Source organism: Oncorhynchus mykiss, chromosome 6, assembly GCF_013265735.2.
Source record: "Oncorhynchus mykiss isolate Arlee chromosome 6, USDA_OmykA_1.1, whole genome shotgun sequence".
Lineage (NCBI taxonomy): Eukaryota > Metazoa > Chordata > Actinopteri > Salmoniformes > Salmonidae > Oncorhynchus > Oncorhynchus mykiss.
In genome coordinates this window covers 23,643,999-23,668,368 of record NC_048570.1, presented here as the reverse complement: position 1 = coordinate 23,668,368, position 24,370 = coordinate 23,643,999, and the positions used below count along the sequence as shown (strand labels likewise).

The 24,370-nt window shown below is 41.5% G+C and overlaps 1 protein-coding gene across 12 annotated transcripts; it reads left to right on the top strand.

Annotated features, from left to right (window-relative positions):
• Positions 1 to 23,374, top strand: LOC110525548 (RNA-binding protein Musashi homolog 1). 12 transcript variants are annotated; one of them, XM_021605753.2, is made up of 15 exons: positions 1 to 138; positions 478 to 518; positions 1,392 to 1,473; positions 1,641 to 1,725; positions 6,696 to 6,737; positions 7,444 to 7,536; positions 13,141 to 13,189; positions 13,852 to 13,934; positions 14,040 to 14,157; positions 15,059 to 15,139; positions 16,022 to 16,078; positions 19,064 to 19,120; positions 20,356 to 20,489; positions 21,136 to 21,181; positions 21,346 to 23,374. In XM_021605753.2, exons 1-14 carry the CDS (start codon positions 80 to 82, stop codon positions 21,175 to 21,177), a joined length of 1,023 nt encoding a protein of 340 aa, XP_021461428.1. In that variant the 5' UTR covers positions 1 to 79; the 3' UTR covers positions 21,178 to 21,181; positions 21,346 to 23,374. The 12 variants fall into 12 exon arrangements, with proteins under 12 accessions (XP_021461428.1, XP_021461426.1, XP_021461424.1 ...); XM_021605751.2 differs by having other exon boundaries at positions 20,335 to 20,489; XM_021605749.2 differs by having other exon boundaries at positions 20,335 to 20,510.
• The last annotated feature ends 996 nt before the right edge of the window (positions 23,375 to 24,370 follow it).

Genomic DNA, 24,370 nt, shown 5'->3' with positions numbered 1-24,370 from the left:
ACCCTTGGCCAAACCCCCGCCCCATCACTCCACTCTGCCTGCTTTTCCATACGGTACAGTCTGAACACACGGGCACGGAATGGAGATGGAAAGGAGCCAGAGCAGCCTGTCATCCACGGACTCCCCTCACGATCCATGGTAAACTTACCTTCCCCGTCGGCTCTACCTAGTCCTGAGATCGGATACACCTTCAAGACAAGCCCATGAGTTGAAAGAAACTTCCTATTGGAGTATTGAGATGAAGGAGAGCATGCTCGCACTTTTTGTGTTGTTGGTAGCAGTGCTCATCTTCTGAGAGACCGCTCATTCATAGTATTTTTGTGGACAGAGAAAATATATTTTGGTTTTAATAACGGTGTTCTAATTTATAATAACTTATATAACGGGTCGACATTTCTAAATAATTTAACTGTCCTCGTTACCTAACATCAAAGCTTACATGTTACATTTACACTTGCATGTGTTCTTTTTTTTTAGCAAAATGTTCATAGGCGGTCTCAGCTGGCAGACGACACAAGGTAAGCTTATTATCGCCTCAAAACTTTATCAAACTTTACGCCGTTTATTATCTTATACAATTCTCGGTCATGAAGCTGTTTAAAATACAAAGTGAGAGTTGGAAATAAGAATCTGTAAAAATCATTGTTTTGATTCAAGATTTCTAAAAGTGATGAATGAGTTGTGCTACTTGTAGGCTACTACTCTCACTTGCCGTCTATATAAATCAAATCTGTGGTCCAATGCTGAAATCAAAGCGCTCATTCAACACAGATCAGAAGCCTACAGGGGGATACAATAAAGAATGCCAAGTTGAAAATAAACCAATCCTAAAGTAATTAGAAAAAACTACAATTGGCCTTAGGCTATAAATCCGTGAAAAAATGTGTGGCATTTTGGAAAAGGAGTTTACAAAAGTTCTGATCGATAAACCTTGGCAACAGGTTCAAGACAATAATTCAAGACAATAATTCCAATAAGTCTTGAACAATAATTCTTCAAGACTGTTCAAGACAATAATTGAACACTTATAACATAGTAAGAGAGCTTTTCTAGCATCTCTTGGGGGATGACTTTTGTCCAGATTCTATCATTGGATCATAATTGACTCTTTATGCGGTAAGTAGGTTGATGTAATTTTAAGGGAGCATGTTCTGTATAGGCTGTCATTGTCAACTTTAAACATCCCTTATTTTACGTTCTCATTTCTGGACACTGGACAGTAGCATTGTTGATGTCTGAAGACAATCACAGACTGCGACCATCAGAAAGTTTAACAATGGTGGCTACAATTCTGCCGTAGTAGGCTATATGTCACACACCACCTGCTGTAGGCTTATGCTACGGACATACATTTTTGTTGGCGCACAATTTCTTACTATTCTTTATTTCAGAGGGATTGAAAGAGTACTTTTGCAAGTATGGCGAGGTGAAAGAGTGCATGGTGATGCGGGATCCAGTTACTAAGCGCTCGAGGTGAGGGAGGCGTCCGCGGTGCAGCGCCCTATCAGAAAAGCCCGCTCGGTCACAACACAACAGTTCAACTGCTAGTAATGATATAGGTCTAGTTCATTTATATTCAGATTATTATCTGTGTCGATTCTTTGTGTTTAATGATTGCATATTTTGATATTTCTTTGAAGGGGTTTTGGATTTGTCACTTTTGTTGACCAGGCCGGTGTGGATTCAGTTTCGGCAGTAACCAGGCATGAGTTGGATTCAAAAACAGTGAGTTATTAAACCACTAACAGTGTTCATGTAGACGAGCATACTCTTAAAGTCTTATCACTTCCATTTCACCCAATACTACAAGACATGTTTCCACTCTCAAGAACTAACTGAAACATTATTGCAAATGGCTGTAGCAGTTTGGTCACTTTGAATAATCTTTCAGACATACACTACTTGTTCTACTTTTTTAAAGTTCTTGCATCATCTCTAGGAAATAAGTTGAATATAAATAAAAAATGAAGTAAATATAGATAAGCCTACATTATTGCCTTTATTTGGCACTATTAAAGAAGTTGCCATTACTAACTTTAATTTAAATTGGACTAATAAACGAGGCTACTAGTAAAATACTTTGGAATGCTGTTCCCATTGTGATTTACAAGTGTTCTTCACACGTGAAGTATAATGGGATCTAAAATGTACACGTTGAACCATGGAGGAAAGCTCAGGAATAGACTGGGCTACAGAATGTGCTCTCTCCCCTCACCCTCCCACAGTGAAACAGTCAAGAAAGTGTTACTCAGTGTCAATTTCCATGGTAACTGGGGGACCCAGACAGGGTTGTGCTCAATAGCACAGTCTCTGCTTCATAGCAAACTCATCATCAAACATTCCGCATGCTGTTTTGTGTTTCACTTTGCAAATATGTCTTATGTGAACAAATCTATTAATTAATGTGTGCCTCTGCACCCTGAAACCAGTAAGCTACAGATGTTGATGTAGTTGGGGCAAGATAGTGATTTTCCTAACATCATATAGGTGCTATTCCATAGGAAGTGTCAGAACAACCACTACCATATGGAATGGCATTATGATCACTTGTGGGAAAACTAAAAGACATTTCAGAACTTCATTAGCCAAATCAAAGATTGCCCCATTGTTTCAGACATGACCTGTTTCTATGTGTACATGTGCGTGAGGGAATGTGTGTAACTTGTGTTTGAAAACTCTGTTGTGTGTGTGTGTGTCTTTGTCAGTAATGAATGTGGGCTGGTCTGGGAACAATGCTGCCCGTTGGTCGCCATAGGGACGGCTGAGTTCCCCTTTACAGGGTGGGAGTGGTGGCGGCTGTGGGCAGATCAGTGATGGCTGGGGGTAGATCAGTGTATTGAAGTGTGTTGAGGCTCTTTCTCCCATTTTGTGTTTGGAGCGGGACACCATCTCAACATATCTACAGATACACACAAGGAAGATTTGTAGACACTTAAGAGGACACCACTCAGGAAGGAATGAAGGATTAAAAGGGGTCATACTTAGGGTGGAGCACTTCATGGGATGGGAACGGGACAGTTTCAAAGTGGTACAGTAGTTTTGCACAAGCATTCTGTACAGAAGTATGGAAAGTGGTTTGTGGATAAACAATATACCAAAGTCTGACCAAATCAAAAGTTACTGCAGCAGTCTGATTTGGCATGATGATAACTTAGAATGAGGGTTTTAATGGTTAGTCGCCATGGCTTTTTTGTCTCCATGATACTTCCCTCCAAAGAAAATGGACACAAAACCAACATATTTGAAAATGATAATTTCTTCAATACCAAACTAGCCAACAGTTTAAGCTCATAGCAAAACCCTAGAGCAATAATAGGTTAGATCAATGTGATGTCAGCTGGAGGGATCTTGGCTGAGTGTGGTTGGTAACAGGGTGGGACTGTGCTCTGCATGGATGGTGCTCTGTGGCATCTTTAGAGTGTGTGTTTCTGGCAAGGAGAAGGCTCAGTGACCAGCGGCAGGGGTGGGATGGTGAGTAGAGTAGGCTTTAGTTTAGAGAGAATACCCTGCCCCCTCTCCTCTCTCTCAGCCACAGGCAGGTTATCCTGTTAGAGAGTTCTCCAGTGGCAACAGAAAGAATGTGCCATGCTCTGACAGACTGAACTGCTCCAGGACAAGAATGGAGAGAGGTTTACTCAGACGGGAGAGTAGAGGGCAACTATTCTCAGAGTTGGAGAGGAATTAATGGACTTTTATTTGTAGCTGCTAGCACACTGTCTGCTAGTGACTTGAGTAGCCCATCTACCCATCTATGCAGAATTATTATATTATGTTGTTGTAACATTATACTAGCTCCCCATGGTGTCTACAACTAAATGTTATTGGGTCCTAGTTGACACAAGTTGACGGAGGGGGATAGACTGGTTGGCTGCTATGGGATTTTGATAGAGATGGCCCTATCTGAGTGACATTGGATGTTAAAGGTTTAGAATAGTGTTTGTGGGAAAATTAGTTTTACAAGATATTATATCATCCTACATTTCTCCAGCATAGCTTTAGCACAAGGATACTTCAATAGGCAGATATACAGTATATTGATGATAAAAACAGTAGTTAAACTTCAAGTGCTTCAAGTTACAGAGTGTTCAAGACCCCTGCAGCTTGTAGAACATATTCTGTCTAAACATGGAGAACTGTGTCTGTCGGACTCATTCCTGAATATGGACATTGGTGCAGTCCCACACCTGCTATGCACCCACAAGGCAGGTGCTCAGTCCTAAGACAAGGAACATATTCACCTGTCCTCAAAATCGTCCAGGTTAGATCAAAGCAGTTTGAGACATCCTAAAATCAATAATTCTATTGATTATAGAATACGATGTTTCAGTTCACCCTAATGTGAAGAGACTTACAAGCTGACCCAGAAGGAAGAAGAAGATGAGGAGGAGGAAGGGAGGGAAGGTGGCAGGAGGGATCACCCCATCTGTGATTAGTATGGATCTACAAAGCAGCTAATAGGATTGAAGGAAAAATGCTTGGGTTGTACTTCTGAGTCACAGATATTTTACTTGACAGTGTGTTTGACCCCTGAGTTTGTGTGTGTTGCTAACTAAGGATGGGTCGTGCACCTCACCAACTGTTGCCTATGGTTGGACAGTAATTGATCAAAGGGATTGTTCTGATTTGATAAACCCCCTTGCCTTGTTCTTAGACTCAGCTCTGTGGACATTGGGGGTGAGCCTGGGTTACGGCCTGGCCTGTCTCTCCAACACCAACACCTCTGCCACGTTTAGCATCCTGGAACTGTTACCATCTAATAAATATGTGATCATTAGATTTTTTATTCAATTTGCATGATTATGCCTGTTATTTTGTCATAAATATAGAAGAAAGGGGGCATTTCATTTTTTCTAAAAATCAATTGTTTATTCGGGACATTAATTTTGTTTAAAAAAAATACTTTTATTAAAAAGTTCCCTCACCTGTCTAATGTCCATATTTCCCCCATGGATGTGTGTTGGTTGCTCTATGTTGATTTTGTCTGTTTGTTTGTTTTTGAATGTGCACAGGAGTGTTGGACATCAGGAGGGTTGGTGACCGGAGGTGACTATCAGAGTAGTCTAGAGACCATAGAACTAAACAGTAGACTCTGCATCCGATACTTCGTCCAGTCTAGCCTAGCCTTCTCACACTGCTCTATAGAACACTACACATGTAGACTAAACACTGTACTTTACTCTGGTAAACACACGTGGTTTACCATAGAGGCTCTAGCTGTTTACTGTAGTTCTGCTCGTCCCCGTCATGGTTACGGACTAATATAGTGCTCTTAGCACTGTACTGTCTTACTGTCTCGTAGCATAACAACAGTACAGCGTGGAGTAGTCTAGTCATTCTTTAGTTCTGTTAGATCAGTATAGACTAATACTATAGCTAGAGGTCTCCAATTGCTGTACTATAGTCTCTATAGTTGCATCTTTTTGGCATGGTGTAGTTACTCTTTATCCAATCTGAGTAAATTACTATATTGTAAATGTATGAATTCAAATGGGTTTGGCTTTTGTGTTACACATATCCTGGTGAATCTACAATTGACCTGACAGTTTATGTAGTTGCATTGTTATTATATTTATTTAGTATTATTATTATCATCATCATCATCATAAAATGACCAATATGTCAGTCTCTGCACTGTAAGTGATAGCTTAGCTCTCACGTATACTGATGCTTTTAGAGCAGAGGTCAACCCAGTGGAAGAACTGTGGGATGAAAACACGGTTGATTTTTAAATAGCGCACAAGATCATCATATTGTCTTAGTGGGAGAGGGAGGCAAAAACAAACAAACACAAACAAAATGAGGCTGATGTGCTGTCAGTGTGTGAGGTTGATGGCTCTCTCCTCTGTTTGCATCCGTCCATTCTCCCTCCTTGTCTTCCTCTTGTTCTGTGCTGTTTCTCCCTTTCTTTAGCTCACTGTGTCTGTCTCTTTCTCTGTCCTTTTTTTGCGGAGGTGAGATGTGTTTGTGATTGTAGTGCCTGTGTGAGATTCCAGGAGATCACATGTCACATGTTGGTGACGAGAGGAGGAGAGGGCTTTGGAAGGCAGGCGGGCCAGAGAGGAGAGGCACCTCTGTGCCTCTGTCACTCCAACATTCCCACACATTCTACCTGCACAAGCACACCAATAGACCAGCACTTCTGAGGTTGGATCAGTGTTCAGTACATCTGAGACCAGCTCTGGCCAGTGCACGGTGTAGGCCAATTTGGTTATTGACGAGAATGAAGTTAAAATGAGAATTACTTAGTTCCAAATCTACCCGCAGATTCTTTCAATTCAAAACATTTTATTTGTCACATGCTTCGTAAACAACAGGTGTAGACTAACAGGGAAATGGTTACTCGTGGGTCCTTTTCCAACAATGCTGAAAAGAGAACATTTCTTCAAAGAGAAAGCACATTTTATACTCAACATTTGTTTCACCTTCTATGCCCCACCTTGTGGAAACAATTACCCCTCTATCTATCCTCTACTTGTCTTATTCCTCTAGGTCTCATAATGACCTATGTACTGGTGTAGCTTTATAACCCAAACACCCATGCTAAGGAACCCTTACAGGATGAGGCAAGGAGCAGCATCAAAGAGACCATAACCATGGACTTGGTTCACACAGATCCACCTGATTGCATGGGCTAGTTGATCTGTATTGAGCTGTGTGTGTAAACAGGCCTTTCTCCTCTTAACTCCCTCCTCTAGATTGATCCGAAAGTTGCGTTCCCGCGTAGAGCCCAGCCCAAGGTGAGTGAGCCAGTCTAGTCATTATTTGTCAGGGCTTAATCAGTCCAGTGTGAATGACATTGCTGGGAGGGAGCAGGTTAGCCTGTGCTTGCTGTGTTTAGCTCTTCACATTCTATCTGGGCTAATGCCTTGTAATGAGATGAACATGACTGCTCCTGTGACATCACTGTGCTCCGTACACTCTTATGTGATCAAGTGGCTTTTGTTAACACCTTATACAGCACAATAATGTACATGGTATATTCTCAAGAGCCTAAAGTGTATACGGCAAGTTCACCGGCATTAATGCTGATTGTGGTAGCAGAAGTCATTTTCTACATAAGCAGTGCAATAGTATGTTAATAATGTACTGTACTGTTGGTCGGGATGGCAGAAAGATCAACATAAAGTCTATGACCATTTTGTGGTTATACATGGGCAGAGCTATTTCATCTGATTCCTTTATTTGTCATGCAAAGCGATCTTTTAGGAGCTTTAGGGGAGATTGGAAACATGCCTGCTGGTGGTTTTTCCAATGACACCTGAATTATTTTAGAATTTAGACGAAACACATGAGAGATGATAACACAAATATATGATGGACAATACCAGGCTACCCAACGACAGCCACCATTAATGGTTGATCTTAACCTTTGGTTTTATCACAGTTACTCATTCATGAATTCATTCTCCATCCATTAATAAACTGACCCATTTCTCCTTGCAGCTAGTGACTCGGACCAAGAAGATTTTTGTTGGAGGTCTGTCCGTGAACACGACCATCGAGGATGTTAAGGCGTATTTCGACCAGTTCGGAAAGGTAAGCAGCATGTGAGCTAGTATTGCTATTGAATGTGACTTTTTAAAATGTTTTATTTAGCTAGCTAGGTAGTTAGCTAGCGCTAGTCGGTTGTACCGGCACCAACACTTCGGTATTTCTCCTCCTATAGCTTGGCCTCAAGCTTCTTTTTAAATGGTGTGCCAACATGTAATTATTTTTTAGCGTTATAAGCTGTGATACATATACAGTGCATTCAGAAAGTATTCAGATCCCTTGATTTTTTCCACATTTTGTTACGTTACAGTTTTATTCTAAAATTGATTAATTTTTTTTTTTTTTTTACCTCCTCATCAATCTACACACAATACCCCAAAATGACAAAGCAAAAAACTTTTTTTTTTAAATAAAACCAAAAATATGAAATATTACATTTACATAAGTATTCAGACCCTTTACTCAGTACTTTGTTGAAGCACGTTTAGCAACGATTACAGATTTGAGTCTTCTTGGGTATGATGCTACAAGCTTGGCACACCGGTATTAGGGGAGTTTCTCCCATTCTTCTCTGCAGATCCTCTCAAGCTCTGTCAGGTTGGATTCGGAGCGTCGCTGCACAGCTATTTTCAGGTCTTTCCAGAGATGTCCGATCAGGTTCAAGTTGGTATTCAGTCCAAAGAGTTCAATCTTGGTTTCATCAGATCAGAGAATCTTGTTTCTCATGGTCAGAGTCCTTTAGGTGCCTTTTGGCAAACTCCAAGCGGGCTTTCATGAGCCTATTACTGAGGATTGGCTTCCTTCTGGGCACTCTACCATAAAGTCCTGATTGGTAGAGTGCTGCAGAGATGGTTGTCCTTCTGGAAGGTTCTCCCATTGCCACCGAGGAACTCTGGAGTTCTGTCAGAGTGACCATCAGGTTCTTCGTCACCTCCCTGACCAAGGCCCTTGTCCCCAGATTGCTCAGTTTGGGCAGGCGGCCAACTCTAGGAAGAGTCTTGATGGTTCAAAACTTCTTCCATTTAAGAATGATGGAGGCCACTGTGTTCTTGGGGACCTTCAATGCTGCAGAAATGTTTGGGTACCCTTCCCCAGATCTGTGCCTTGACACAATCCTGTCTCGGAGCTCTACGGACAATTCCTTCGACCTCATGGCTTGGTTTTTGCTCTGACTTGCACTGTCAACTGTAGGACCTTATATAGACAGGTGTGTGCCTTTCCAAATCATGTCCAATGAATTGAATTTACCACAGGTGGACTCCAATCAATTTGTAGAAACATCTCAAGGATGATCAATGGAAACAGGATGCACCTGAGCTCAAATTCGAGTCTCATAGCAAAGGGTCTGAATATTTATGTAAATAAGGTATTTCTGTTTTTTTATTTTTAATACAAATTCATAAAATCTGTTTTGTCGTTGTCATTATGGGGTATTGTGTATAGATTAATGAGTAAATAAATATTTATTCCATGTTTAGAATAAGGCTGTAACATAACACAATATGGAAAAAGTGAAGTGGTCTGAATAGTTTCCAAATGCCCTGTAGAATTGCGATACATATTGTATCTGCACCTGAGTACTGTGACAATTTTATAGCGTGATGTCCCTGGCAATTCCCAGCCCTAGTACAGTGGTTCCCAAACTGTGGGGCACACACCCCTAGGGTCGACAGGGGTGGTGCGGGGGTCCATCTTTCAACTTACTCTTGAAAGTTGTAATAGTAGAATGCACAAGGTGCAATTTCAAAATTGGTTAGTGCATCATCAGTTTTCCTCATCTATACCTTAAAGAGCTATTTATAACTTGTCAGAAAAGTCCAGATCAACTAGCCCATGTCAGCTCATGTTTTTTAGCTAGGTTTTTTTAGCCTAAAGATTTAGTTGTAATGTTTGAGTCACTTAAATATCACATGAATACACATTAGACATGGCAAAATGTATAGAATTGCAAGAAAATGTACTTTAAAACTGCACAATATCTCTGCACCCATGACAAAAATGTGTAGAATTGCAGGAAAAAAGCTTTAAACCTGCAAAATGTTCTCTCTGCCGACAACAGTTTCTGTTATGAATAGTGCCTATAGAAATAGATGTGGCGGGTGCACGTGCAGGGGTGGTGTGGGATGTTCCCAATGCTGGAAGGGGGGCCTGAGTGAAAAAGTTTGGGAACCCCTGTCCTAGTAAACGTCTCTGAATCTCATAGCCATTAAAACCAGTAGATAGTAATAGTGCTGACGTCATTCACGTATTCCTATGGAAAACTCCTGATGGCGCATGAAGCCGGAAGTATTTGAATTTGAAGGGCGCCTTATTGCTGAATGGCACCAAAAAATCTTTACATGTCATTGTGAAAGTGGCCGTAGCTAGCAAAGGATCATGGTCGATGTAGTCATTTTCATCCTGCCTGAGAGAGTGAACCGGCAGCCTTCTCGTAGCCTGCCGACCCGTGATTGGTCTGTGTCAGCAAGTGGTCCTGTGTGACGACAAATGTAGTAGTCGGACTGGATCACTATTTCATTAAATATATTGATTTGTAGCCAACTTTTAAATAATTCACCTCAGGGATTTATGCCGATCGTAATTTACAATGGCTTTCCTGTCCGGCTTTTGGCACGGCTAGGTTGCTACACAGTAGCCGACCAACAGAGCTCCAGACCGGACACTGGAGGGCTGGTGGATCTGTTTCTTAGACTGTTGTTGAGGGGAGGAGGGAGTGGAGATGAGTGTGATGTTGTATCCTTCTCCATGGCAGTGTTTTCCTCAACACGTCTCACATCTTTGTTGTTTAGATGAAACTGATTGCTGAGGAAAGTGTACAAATTAAGTGGAATAGAAGAGTTGCTTTGGAAGGAAGGAGAGTTACTTGTGGGAGGGGTGGAGGAGAAGAGGGATAGAGAGAGTAGAACCAGAGTGGACAGGCTTAGGGAGGTATGGAGCACTAGGCTAAGTTAGGGAAAATAGGGAGAAAAAAGTTTTGGAGTGAGTGTGTGTGGCAATGGTGGGGAGGGATTATCAGAATCTGAATTAATCTGATGTAACAGCTGCTTCTACCCCAACCCCCTCCTGGCCCATTACCGTGGTGACCCGGCTTGCCCATTGTCCCCAAGTAATTCAGCGGGCAAGGGGTTTTGTGTTGAGGGTGGGGGGTGTGTCAACCCAGGAGTTGTGTAACAATAACACTCGTTGACCAACGGTCAAAACAGACCCAAACCAACCTACTTTTCACTTCCAGTCTGTCATCAGTTCATAGATAATTATTTGAATATCCGTAGTGTACTGTTTTTACTCTTCCCACCATAGATTCCAAGGGTCTTGAAATGTAGACTGGAGAGAATAAATTAAGGGTGAGTGATAGAGAGAGAGAGAGAGAGAGAGAGAGAGAGAGAGAGAGAGAGAGAGAGAGAGAGAGAGAGAGAGAGAGAGGGAGGGGAACTAGGCCAAGGAGATGGGGTGCAGGGATTTAGTGGGACTATTAGGTATTTGAACAAAGCTAGGCAAATATTTTGTTTGTTTGTACAGGAGTTTAGTATTTACAAGGAGGAGCACTTTTACTCCTATGTTGAATCTTCAAAATATTCTTACTTTTTGTTGACACTGTACCTATTTTAAACAGGCAAGGTACGGTACGGTGCAATTCAATAGGAAATCAGATAAACCAATGAGCCTGGATGCTAACTAGATTAGCTTTCAACCCCAGTAATAGGCTGAGGCAAAGCTCATTTATGTAGTTTAGTCAGCCACTAGTCAGTCTAGTCTAGTCAGTCAGGGCAGAGTTTGATTATGTAATATTACATTCGAAGTCTTGATAGTTGAAATGGTACTTCCTGTATCTATCATATACAATACTGTATGTGACACATGAAATGCTTCACTCCCAATCATAAAACAGCTTGAATGGAATGAGAGAGATGGATGGATTGAGAAATGTAGGCTCCAGCCATCCATGGAAGTTCCTGATTATACTGCCTCACTGGACCTTTTGTATTCTGTCCTGCTCTGGACAAGGGGGTGGAGAGAGAGTTGGGGAGAGAATGACAGGGAGGATGAACGGTGGAAGAGGGAAATATTGTCCAGTGCGCCATTAAAAGGTCCCGTGTTTGAAATATCTAGATTTCAAGGACAGTTATTGATTTTGTTAAATGAGGACATTATTACTGTTTTAACTTTTAATTGCACTGGGTGCTTGTGGTTCATCTCTGTTGATGACTCTATAGCACATGTGAATAACATATCTTAAGTGTCAGTTCTGCCTTTTTGCGAGTTTTAGATTTCAGCATATAATTCAGCTTCTAATTCAGTACAGTTTGGTGGTGTAAACCGTGGAGTGACGTTGTCTGTGGTGTTTCATTGCTGTGTCATGGGGCTTGGCCTAGAAAGAGGCAGTCCTGGTTAGGGAGACAGGAGGGGTGATAGGGAAATGTCAGAGTGGAAGGAGTCAGTGATTTGAGAGGGCTAAGACCAACAGGTCTTCTTTCACACTGGCTGGAGGCACTCCTCCCTCACCCTTGACCTTTCTGCGTGCAAGCTGCCCAATGATATCCCCAATCACGAACACACACACACACTCACTGACACTAACACAATGTACCAGTTCTGGGTGGAACCGTATAGGCCTGTCAATGGTTCTGGCAAAAAGTTAAGTGGAACCATGTACACCTGTCAATGGCTTTATTACAAACCGAAACACATTTTATGTGGAAAACTCAGATTCATTTAGGAGTTTATTTGAATTATAATAGGTGTGTGATATTTCATGCTTTTTTAAATTTGATTTTGTATTGAAAGGTGTTAGTCTATGTTCAGTTAAAGGTTATACCTGGGTCTCTTCACTTTGAAGGGGGGACAGAGAGGGAGAGAGAAAGGGCACAAGGAGAGGCGGAGTTATGGCTGGCTCTGCCAACAGACAAAGCCTCCACACCTCTTTGTTCTCTTGCTCCCATTCTTTGTCTCTCTCTGTTCTCCTCCCTCCCTATTTTGTCCCATACTTTCAGTCTCCACCTTTATCTCACGACACTGTATCTTCTCTCTCACTCTCTCTTCCTCTCACTCTCTCACACACACTCATCTCTACCTCACTATGGTCTATACCCGTATTCTCTCCCCAGTCCCTCTTCTTGTCATCAATTCTATACTTGCCCACATTTTTACTTTACTTATTGTACCCCCTTACCATTCTCTCTGTCTCTCTCTCTCACACATTCTCTCTCTCTCTTCACAAATAGTGCTTGTTGCCCGATAAAGCTCTTTAGGAGAACTTCTTGCACAATTGCCATGGGAAGGGCAAACTTTCGAAAGTAGGGGGAACAAGGATGGATTATGTCTTCTTTTTCAAAGAGATTGCGACAATGCAGTTCAGAGGCAGGAAATCTAACAGTGAAGGGTATCTGATTCTGGCATGAATGAAGCCTTTCCTAGCGACCATCTTGTGCCCATGCACCACAAATGTCCCCTCAAGATTTTTTCAGGTTTTTTTTCTTATTATCTTTCCCTCTCCTCCTTTGTAACCCCCCTCCTCCTCATTCTGCCCTTTCTATCCATCTGTTGCTGAGCCTCCCTGCAGAACTTGAGAAGGGATGAGGTCAGACAATATGGTGCGAGCGTGCGTTGTTTGAGGTGATGTGTGTACAACTCTGTGTTTGTTTCGTCTAGGTTGACGATGCCATGCTCATGTTTGACAAGACCACCAACAGACACAGAGGTGAGACTAAATCTCTGTATCCTCAACAACAATTTTTTGGTCATTTAGCAGACACTTTTATAGTTATTGCATTCATCTTAAGGTAGCTAGCTACGTTAGACAACCACGTATCACAATCGGAGTAAGTTAAACTTTTCTCCAGAAAGCAACTATCAGCAAAGTCAATGCTAGTAGGAAAAAAAACACAACCCCCCCCCCCCATAGGCTGAACAGGAAGAACTGAGCATGAGGAGAGGAACGAGGCTAGGCTAATTAGTCCGTTAATCGGGATCAGGTTAAAGCCTCCTTAAGCTCCTCCTCCCCACCCTGGGCCTGATCGATTATGACAGCCCACCAGCTTTACTGGGCTGAGGGAGGAGGGGAGGCTCGCTGGCCTAGCCAGGAGGGATGGGAAGGAGGAGGGGATGAGCCAGGAACAGCACCCCAGAGGGGGGAGGGTGCCAACATTCTAAGCAGTTATTACAGGACCTAATACAGGAGGGGGTTAGCAGCAGTGCATTAGCCCCACACTCTAACCCCCTAGAGACAGTAGAAGGGATTTACCCAAACTTGGGTCTGAGATGTTCAGTAATGGAAACAAGAGCTTTAATCCATTGTGTCGTGCACAATGCTTCACGAGTTGAACCTCCTCACATACATGATTTGTATTTTGTCTACTCCAGGATTTGGCTTTGTCACGTTTGAGAATGAGGACGTGGTAGATAAAGTGTGTGAGATCCACTTCCATGAGATAAATAACAAAATGGTGAGCTAAGAAGGGCGTAAATCAATCCTTCGTAATTCAATACACAATGTAATTGTGAGAGGTACAGTTGTTGACTGTTTTTTCCCCCTCTTGTGTTTCTGACAGGTGGAGTGTAAGAAGGCTCAGCCCAAGGAAGTGATGTCACCCATGGGCTCGGCCAGGGGGCGCTCTCGGGTGATGCCCTATGGCATGGACGCTTTCATGCTGGGTATCGGCATGCTGGGTAAGCTCATAGTGACGATGCGGACGACAGTAATGCCAACGATAATGATGTGGCCCCTTATATCTTGTTACTCCATATCGTCAAATGATTTTGAAACACTGTAAAGAATCTTCTCGTAATATCATCTTTTACATCATGTGGAGATCATTTACCACAGAAAGTACAACCGCTAGGGGACAGATGTCATACTCTTTATAGGATCATCTCCCCATAATAAGATCATTCCATACTTGAGCCTGCCAACTGAAAAGTCTATTAAAACATGTACTACCAAATTAGTCTAACGTTGTACCCTGGAATTTATGCAATCTATGGTCTTAGGGTAAAGTAGTTCTTGTATGTGTGTAATACTGCTATTTATGAAATCCCAAATGACACATTGGTTTCCTTACCCTGTAAGCAGTCAATGGACAAGGTATGACAGCAATCCATGCTTTGGCTTAGTTTCCCTGGCACTGTTTCCAAATGCTAATGTTTTAGCATTTGTGGCAAAAATCCCATTGAAGTTATGGTACCGATATTAGCAATTTTCACCAATGCATGGATTGCTGTTATACCTTATCCTTAGACTGCTTACAGGGTAAGGAAATCAGCATGTCATTTTGTCATTTGGGGTTATATGACACCACCATCATCTACTGTTCAGTCTGAGAACTGCAATATTCACAATGACATTGGCAGGACAAGGGGAATTATAGTCAAGGGTACAGTTGTTAAGTTAGATCAACTGTGGGCTGAGCATACCTACACTAAATATCCTATTGGCTGATCTAGACTAGAGAATGTCATTGACTGCATTGTTTCTATGAACCTGTTGTTACATTGACAGTATCCTCTTTCACAGGCAGGGGGCAGCACTGTTTCACTCAAACACAGACCCATGACTGTCCTTTCACCATAGGTTACCCAGGGTTCCAGGCAGCTACATATGCTAGTCGAAGTTACACTGGCATCACCCCTGGATATACCTATCAATTCCCTGGTAAGAAGCTACTCCTCCACCCATTCATACTCCCTTGAGTCAATCATGGCCATTTTGCCCGTTCCCTGGACCATCACTGATCAGTAGAGGAGTCCAATCATTTGACGATGGTTGTGTAATGGTTTATTCATTTGCAGTTGGTGTGTGTTTAGACTCGTCATACTGTATATAGCTCCCACAAAATACAGACAAACTCTTTAACCAATACACACACATGCCTCCATGGAAGCTCATAAAGCACTCTGTGTGTGTCATTGGCTGCTTGTAAATATCAGGGAGTGGAATTACATATGCTTTGCATGCTTTGTGTGTGATTGTATGTGTTAGTAAGAGACAGAGAGAGAGTGGGTGTGTTTGTGAGGGCCAGTATATTCTTAATCCATGTATTAGGCTTGTATGACCAGTTAGGCGAATGAATTATTCGGCTACGTCAATCTGCCACTTCCCATTCCCTCTCTTCTTTCATTTCTTCCTCTTACTCCATCTCTCCAGCTCAGTGTTGTGTTCCCCTTTTGTCACCCTAGTTGTGTGTTCCCTGCAGGTGTGTGTGTGTGTGTGTGTGTGTGTGTGTGTGTGTGTGTGTGTGTGTGTGTGTGTGTGTGTGTGTGTGTGTGTGTGTGTGTCTGTGTGTCTGTGTGTCTGTGTGTCTGTGTCTGTGTGTCTGTGTGTCTGTGTGTGTGTGTCTGTGTGTCTGTGTGTCTGTGTGTCTGTGTGTGTGTGTCTGTGTGTGTGTGTGTGTGTATGTGTGCGTGTGTGTGTGTGTGTGTTTGTGTGTGTCTGTGTGTCTGTGTGTCTGTGTGTCTGTGTGTGTGTGTACGGATAAGTGTGTCCCTTGCCTCACTGGTGGTGTGTTTCAACAGCACTCTGATGTTTTTGTTCTAGAATTCCATTTAGAGAGGACCCCCCTTCTGACATCATCCCACCCCCCTGAGCTCACAGGTCAGTCCCTCCTCTGGCCTTTACAAGCAGCTTGCTGTCAGTCTGCTACACACCCCTTTACTGTGCTACAAACTAGTTATTACACAGTGACACCAGTAATTACACATTACAGAGTCGTGGGCTTGCACTCATCAGTGTTTTTGTTAATATACACTACCGTTCAAAAGTTTGGGGTCACTTAGAAATGTCCTTGTTTTTGGAAGAAAAGCACATTTTTTTGTCAATAAAATAACATCAAATTCATCAGAAATACAGTGTAGGTATTTAATTAATGACTGTTGTAGCTGGAAACGGCAGATTTTTTAATGGAATATCTACATAGGTACGTTATCAGCAACCATCTGTTCCAATGGCAAGTTGTGTTAGCTAATTTTTATTTATTTAACTAGGCAAGTCAGTTAAGAACAAATTCTTATTTTCAATGACGGCCTAGGAACAGTGGGTTAACTGCCTGTTCAGGGGCAGCACGACAGACCTTGTCAGCCCCCAGGTTTGAACTTGCAACCTTCCGGTTACTAGTCCAACGCTCTAACCACTAGGCTACCCTGCCGCCCCTAATCCAAGTTTATCATTTTAAAAGGCTAATTGATCAAAACCCTTTTGCAATTATGTCAGCACAGCTGAAAACTGTTGTTCTGATTAAAGAATCATTAAAACTGGCCTTCTTCAGACTAGTTGAGTATCTGGAGTATCAGCATTTGTGGGTTCGATTACAGGCTCAAAATGGCCAGAAACAAACAGATGCCTCACAAGTCCTTAACTGGCAGCTTCATTAAATAGTACCCGCAAAATACCAGTCTCAACGTCAACAGTGAAGAGGCGATGCTGCCCTTCTAGGCAGAGTTCCTCTGTCCAGTGTCTGTGTTCTTTTGCCCATCTTAATCTTTTATTTTTATTGGCCAGTCTGAGATATGTTTTTTTCTTTACAACTCTGCCTAGAAGGCCAGCATCCAGGAGTCGCCTCTTCCATATTGACGTTGAGACTGGTGTTTTGCGGGTACTATTTAATGAGTACTGTCACGGATCCCTCCAGAACTTTCATCACGCACACCTGTCCCCTATTCCCACTGATTAGTATTTGTATATACAGTTGAAGTCAGAAGTTTACATACACTTAGGTTGGAGTCATTAAAACTCGTTTTTCAACCACTCCACAAATTTCTTGTTGATAGTTTTGGCAAGTCGGTTAGGACATCTACTTTGTGCATGACACAAGTCATTTTTACAACAATTGTTTACAGACAGATTATTTAACTTAGAATTCACTGTATCACAATTCCAGTGGGTCAGAAGTTTACATACACTAAGTTGACTGTGCTTTTAAACAGCTTGGAAAATTCCAGAAAATGATGTCATGGCTTTAGAAGCTTCTGATAGGCTAATTGACATAATTTGAGTCAATTGGAGGTGGACCTGTGGATTTATTTCAAGGCCTACCTTCAAACTCAGTGCCTCTTTGCTTGACATAACGGGAAAATCATGGGACAATCATTGGGTTTCAACCCTGTGTTTTTGTGTACGTGTTTGTTTGGTCTTCGTCCCCGTGCCCTTAATCGGCACGCCGTAATTTTGGCTGAATAAAAAAAGCTATTACGCATTCCTGCGCCTGTCTCCCGGATCATTCATGCCAACATGACAGCGCTGTACGAGATCTTCAGTTTCTTGGCAATTTCTCTCATGGAATTGCCTTAATTTCTCAGAACAAGAATAAACTGACGAGTTTCAGAAGAAAGTTCTTTGTTTCTGGCCATTTTGAGCCTGTAATCGAAACCCACAAATGCTGATGCAGATTTGGCATGGGTCCTCAGATCCTCAAAAAGTACTACAGATGCGCCATCGGAGGCATCACTGCCCGGTATGGCAACTGCTGGCCTCCGACTGCAAGGCACTACAGAGGCTAGTGCGAGATTCCTGCCATCCAGGACCTCTATACCAGACTGTGTCAGAGGAAAGCCCTAACAATTGTCAAAGACTCCAGCCACCCTAGTCATAGACTGTTCTCTCTGCTACCACACTGCAAGTGGTACCGGAGCGCCAAGTCTAGGTCCAAGAGGCTTCTTAACAGCTTCTACCCCCAAGCCATAAGACTCTTGAACATCTAGTCAAATGGCCACCCAGACTATTTGCATTGCCCCTCCCCTCTCCACACCAATGCCACTCTCTGTTGTCATTTATGCATAGTTACTTTAATTAACTCTACCTACATGTACATAGTACCTCAACTAATAAGGTGCCCCCGCACATTGACTCTGTACTGGCACCCCCTGTATATATTGTTATTTTTACTGCTGCTTTTTAATTACTTGTTACTTTTATCTCTTGTTCTTATCTGTAATTTTTGAAACTGCACTGTCGGTTAGGGACTCGTAAGTAAGCATTTCACTGTAAGGTTTACACCTGTTGTATTCGGCGCATGTGTCTAATAAAATTAGATTTTGATTTGATTTGATGCTCCAGATACTCAACTAGTCTAAAGAAGGCCAGTTTTATTGCTTCTTTAATCAGAACAACAGTTTTCAGCTGTGCTAACATAATTGCAAAAGGGTTTTCTAATGATCAATTAGCCTTTTAAAATGATAAACTTGGATTAGCTAACACAACTTGCCATTGGAACACAGGAGTGATGATTGCTGATAATGGGCCTCTGTACACCTGTGTAGATATTCCATAAAAAATCTGCCGTTTCCAGCTACAATAGTCATTTACAACATTAACAATGTCTACACTGTATTTCTGATCAATTTGATGTTATTTTAATGGACAAAAATGAGCTTTTCTTTCAAAACAAGGACATTTCTAAGGGACCCCAAACTTTTGAACGGTAGTGTACCTGCATCGCTATGTAGCTCCATATGTTAGAGTTTTGACATGATGTCGATGATAATGGTAAAACTCATTTTCTGACTGACTTGTCTAGAGAGGTCATGCATGTTTTTGCAGCCTGAGCTGGATGTGTAACCTGTTGTACCTCCTCTTCCCTGTCAGCCATTCCTCTGTCGGCATACGGACCAATGGCAGCAGCGGCAGCAGCAGTAGCTAGAGGTATGTCGGTGCTGTTTAAGATGAGGGACGATGATTTTTCTTCTATTACAGCATATTGGATGACTGTCATTCATATTCCATTCACCCAGTTCAATGTAACAGTGATAGGTTTAGGCCACTACATGATACGCAGATTCTCCCTATACCCATCACGAGGTTGCTACAACATAGCCTACGAATAAACATTTACAATGTAGGTGCACAGGTCAAGAGACAAATTTGAGTAATCAAGGTGACAGACAGTGACACGTTCAATACCGTCTCGCACATCAAGCTCAGGGATGGGCAACTGGTGGCATGCGGACCAATTAAAAATTAGAACTTACTGTTGAGAGTTAGAATAATAGAATACACAAGGTGCAATTTTTTCACTCAATGAGATCATGTCAACTAAAATGTTTTTGATTGGTAAGTTAGTCTAGAGGCCAGCTATCTAAACTTTTAGTAAGCGTGGTTGATTACTGACCGGCATGGGGCCCTTTGATCATCAGTTATCATATTAAAAACGGTACACATTTGCCTCCACCCCCTGGCAAAATGTGTAGAATTGCAGCAAACTTGCTTTAAAATGGCAACATTTTCTCTACGTCCCATGGCAAAATGTGCAGAATTGAAGGAAATTAACTTTAAAACTTTTTGTCCCCCTCTTCGCTGTCACGAAGGGGGCCACTAAAATGTTCTAGATTCATTCTCTGATCATTTGATTGGGTGGATTACACGTCAGTTCATGCTGCAAGAGCTCTGATAGGTTGGAGGACGTCCTCCGGAAATTACTGTGTAAGTCTATGGAAGTGGGTGAGAACCATGAGATTTTGTATTGAAGTCAATGTACCAAGAGGAGGACGGAAGCTAGCTGTCTTCCGGCTACACCATGGTGCTACCCTACAGAGGGCTGTTGATTCTACTGTAGACCTACATTGTAAAACAATGTGCTTTAATTCATTATTTGGTGATGTGAATATATTTAGTACAGTTTAATCAAAAAAGGAATATTTTTTTTTAATGTTTCACAATTTTTCTGAAATTCACTGAGGAGGATGGTCCTCCCCCTTCCTCCTCTGAGGAGCCTCCACTGGTATGAGGGGTTGAAAGACTGAAAACCTCTGTCATCTGTATCTCTGCCAGGGTATGACTGAATGGAGAAATTGTCTGGTTGTTGTACAGTATTTCTTCTGTGACTGTCCACTTATTTGCATCTGTATTTGATATATTAGGCTCCACCCCCTCTCGTTCAGGAGGGTTCCTGGGAACCAGCAGCCCTGGGCCAATGGCAGACTTGTATGCAGCAGCCAATCAGGAGTCTGCTGTCAGCAGCTACCTCAGCGCTGCAAGCCCCTCCCCAAGCACTGGGTTTGGCCATAGTCTGGGGGTAAGACACAGCCCTTATCACGTAGGTATTTTAGACCCTATTCATTTTTGGTAATGCAAACTATCTGTTCAGTTTGTCATAGGAAGAATATCTATGCCTCATAGCAGTGCTTCTAAGATGTTGATCTTGGCATGTGTTTATAGATTGAGTGCAATATCAAGTCAAATCAAAAAATTATTGTTTGAAATAGACAGATGAAAAAAAACAATTTCATAATTTTTAGAATAAGGCTGTAACGTAACAAAATGTGGAAAAGGTCAAGGGGTCTGAATACTTTCTGACTGCACTGTAAATACTTATCCGGTGTATAAACAGTGTAACTAAAATGCAATGTACAGTAGTAGAAATATTAGAATGAGCTATGTCAAGAATACACTTTATAAATACACAATACAAAACCCCATAGTTATGACTGTATGAGCAACTGTCTGTCATTGTGTGATTTTTTTTTTTTTTTTAAAGGTCAAATGAACAAGTAATGTTGCTCTCGTGTAATGAGATTCTATCTATACTGTCTATTTTGACAGACTTGTCTGGCAGATTTAGTGAGGGTTGTATTATTGTATTGTTGAGTGATATTGGTGTTGTGTTGTAATGACTGGGCGCGCCCTCTAATCACTCCTGTGTGTCTCACTGCTCCCTATAGGGCCCTCTGATTGCTACGGCTTTCACTAACGGCTATCACTGAGAGAGTGAGTCTGCTACTACACCCACCCATAGCATCACATACTCAGAAGTGTCATGTTCCATTCAAATGAATCACTAACTTTCTGTACATTTATTGTAACAAATGTATAGATATGTTGTCTAATAGAAACATGAAAATAAAATAAACATTGTCTCCATTTCTCCGCAGGTCTGTGATCTGAGAGATGGAAGGAGTTGAAACTGCTTTGAGCTGATCCGACTCTCTATGGTTACTCCTCTCTGGCTGTGTGACCCTGCAGTTTGGACCCTGACCCTTGACCCCTGATGTCCCCGCCCCTCCTCCCGCTGAGGATCTCTCTTCTTCAGACTTCCTGTGTTCTGTCTTAACATCACCTCCTGTCTAACATGTTACTGTAGTTAGCAGAAAGGAACAACAACCTTTAAATGTTTCTGCTTGTATTAGAAAGACATACAGATAATTCTAGCTACTTTTTTCTTTTGTTTTATTTCACTTAAATGTTTTGTGAAAATTGTAATGTAATCTCACATGTCTTGATTCTTTGTTTAGTTTTCGGGATTTTTTTTGTCAGAAGGTGTTTTATTGAGAGGCGGAGAGGGAAAAAGAGTGATCTCCAGGTACGAAATATGTGAAGGACTGGAACAATAATTTCTATTGAATAAGTGTATATTTGTCTTTTAGTTCATACTGAATTTTAACAGAAAATGTCTGATTAATTAATTAAATTTAAAAAAACGTATTACAATGTTGAAAATGTATATCTTGGTAGGTTTTGAACAAGCATTTGTTATACTAATAATGATCAAAGTAACAAAATTGATAGTCTTGAGTCTATTTCCAGTCAGATTGAACCGTGTGATGTCTGTTTTTGTAAAATATTGTAAATATAACTGTATTTTGGACTCTGCAAAAAAAATGAAGAGTGTTGGGAGGGCAGGGGAAATGGTACGATGGTATTTGTTTTCAGCAGATGGTTTTATAGTTTCATTGGAAACCCAGACTGGAAATCCAGACTGTTCCATATCATAGTATAATAGAGACGGGAGGTCAGTCATCATCACAGGTATTGTCAGACACAAACTGTGTTTTTGTCAAGTCAGTTTTATCATTCTCTTTCCACTGGACAACATTCATGACACTAACATGAAGTTATATAGTTTTATTGGAGGGTTTATTACTGATGTATTTGTTTGATTCATAATATTTACTTGTCTTGGTTGTGAGCCTGACCCTGTCAGAGTGAAAGGGTTTTCTCCTATACTGTGAATTCACCCAGGAATCCCTTTTATCAGCACTGGGAGAGAGAAAGCTTGAGATGTTACATTAACGTGGGAGACGCGGGTGTTGGGATACTCCTTTAATATGAGAAAAACTAGCTGTTTCTATCCTCATTACTTGGTACTGTTTTATTTTATTGTTGTTTTAGAATGATCATTTTTTTTTATATGTAATGGTTGTAAAGGAAAATGAAGGACAAGGATGCAGAAACAGTCGTAAAACAGTTTCACAATGGTACGATTTTACGACTCAATTCTTCTGCAGATTGTGTTGATGTGTGTGAGTGCGCGTTTGTGTGTGTGTGTGCATTGTATGGCTATATGTGGTCACACTTATTGGCATCATGTGTGAAATGTATTGTCAGGGAATGGATACATTGGTGGTAAATGTGAACGTATTACTGCTATTTTGGTTTGTTACTGAACTTCCTTGTCTCTTTCGGTGTGTGGAAGGGATTTTTTCATTTCTAAATGAACACTATCTCAGAGGTGGTCCTGAGGCTCCTCCATGATGAGATTGTATGTATTTCTCAACCCCTCCTCCACACCGACAGAGACACTACATATCTGCTGGGCGACACAGACTGTAGCCATGAAACTCAAAAGAAGCAATATACTTTTTTAAGAGAACTCAATCCTTTTGTTCAGAAATGTTACATTGTTGCACTGGGAGGTCAAAATAAAGTGTTTTAATGTTATGGTTAGTTTAAGAAAAAGAGGCACTGTCAATTTCTATCACCAAGTTGTAGATTTTGATATTTTTCTAAGCCTGCTGGTTGCCACGGTGTTGCAGCCTTTGGATGCTGTGTTTACTCTGAAAGGTAATGTTCTTGTCAACACTGTAACCCTCTTTCAGTTATTTTTCTTCCTGTTTTCTTTTTTTCTTCGGAAAAAAAAACTTTTTAAAATTCCTAATAAATTATTTTAAAACATTCCATTCATTCTTTGCGTTGTAACTGTCTTTCCAAACATTGTTTTGATGAAAAGGGTTAGAAACAGTATGAGAGGAGGAAGGGAGGGGGTAGTAATGGATGGATTTAAGCTCCAAAAGGTTTACATGAAAAGTTTAAAAAAAAAGCAATTTAGTCATTTAGATTAACTGTTATGCATCCATATTGGAAATGTAAGCATAACGGAAAAGTAATCAAAGTAGTGATTCTTAGGTGAATTGTTATTAAGTTACTCTTCTGAGCCATTTACAATGGGCAGAGGCACACAAACATCATGGTCCATGACTTGTCCATAATCTCCCAACCTCCAACACCATGGGGCTTGTTTGAGTAGTAAGGCTGAAGCATGCGACTGCTGTTGAAAGTCGAAGAGTGAAGTCAGAGGAGGTACATCTGTATACAGCCAAAAGTGAGACACTGATGTAGTTTTCCAACTGCAAAGCTCAGTGCAACATGGCAGTGTTGCCATTGTTTAAAAAGGCTTTTACTTGTAATGTCAAAATTAACATGTCTCCAACCCCATATCACACACTAAATATGTGCGTAGCCTACATTATACTGTCAATTGGGGAGAGAGAGCCTCAAATATATCCACTGTATACTAGTGAATTGCAGCAAAGTTACTTCCTGTTTCAGTCATGTTTTTGGTCCTATTCGCATGGGTCAAACAAAAACACAAATAGTGCCTCCCACAATGCAGGCGATGGCTGCAAGTTGCCGCTAGAGACGAGCAACTGAAGAAAATTTAAATAGACTGCAGTCAAAACTTCAGGACCTTTTATCACATGGTTGTTGTAAAGTTCATGCAGTCGACATGTATGTCACGCCCTGATCTGTTTCACCTGTCCTTGTGCTTGTCTCCACCCTCCTCCAGGTGTCACCCATCTTCCTCATTATCCCATGGGTACTTATACCTGTGTTTTCTGTCTGTCTGTCTGTGTGAGTTTGTTTTGTTTGTTCAAACCTACCAGTGGTTCCTGGTGCACC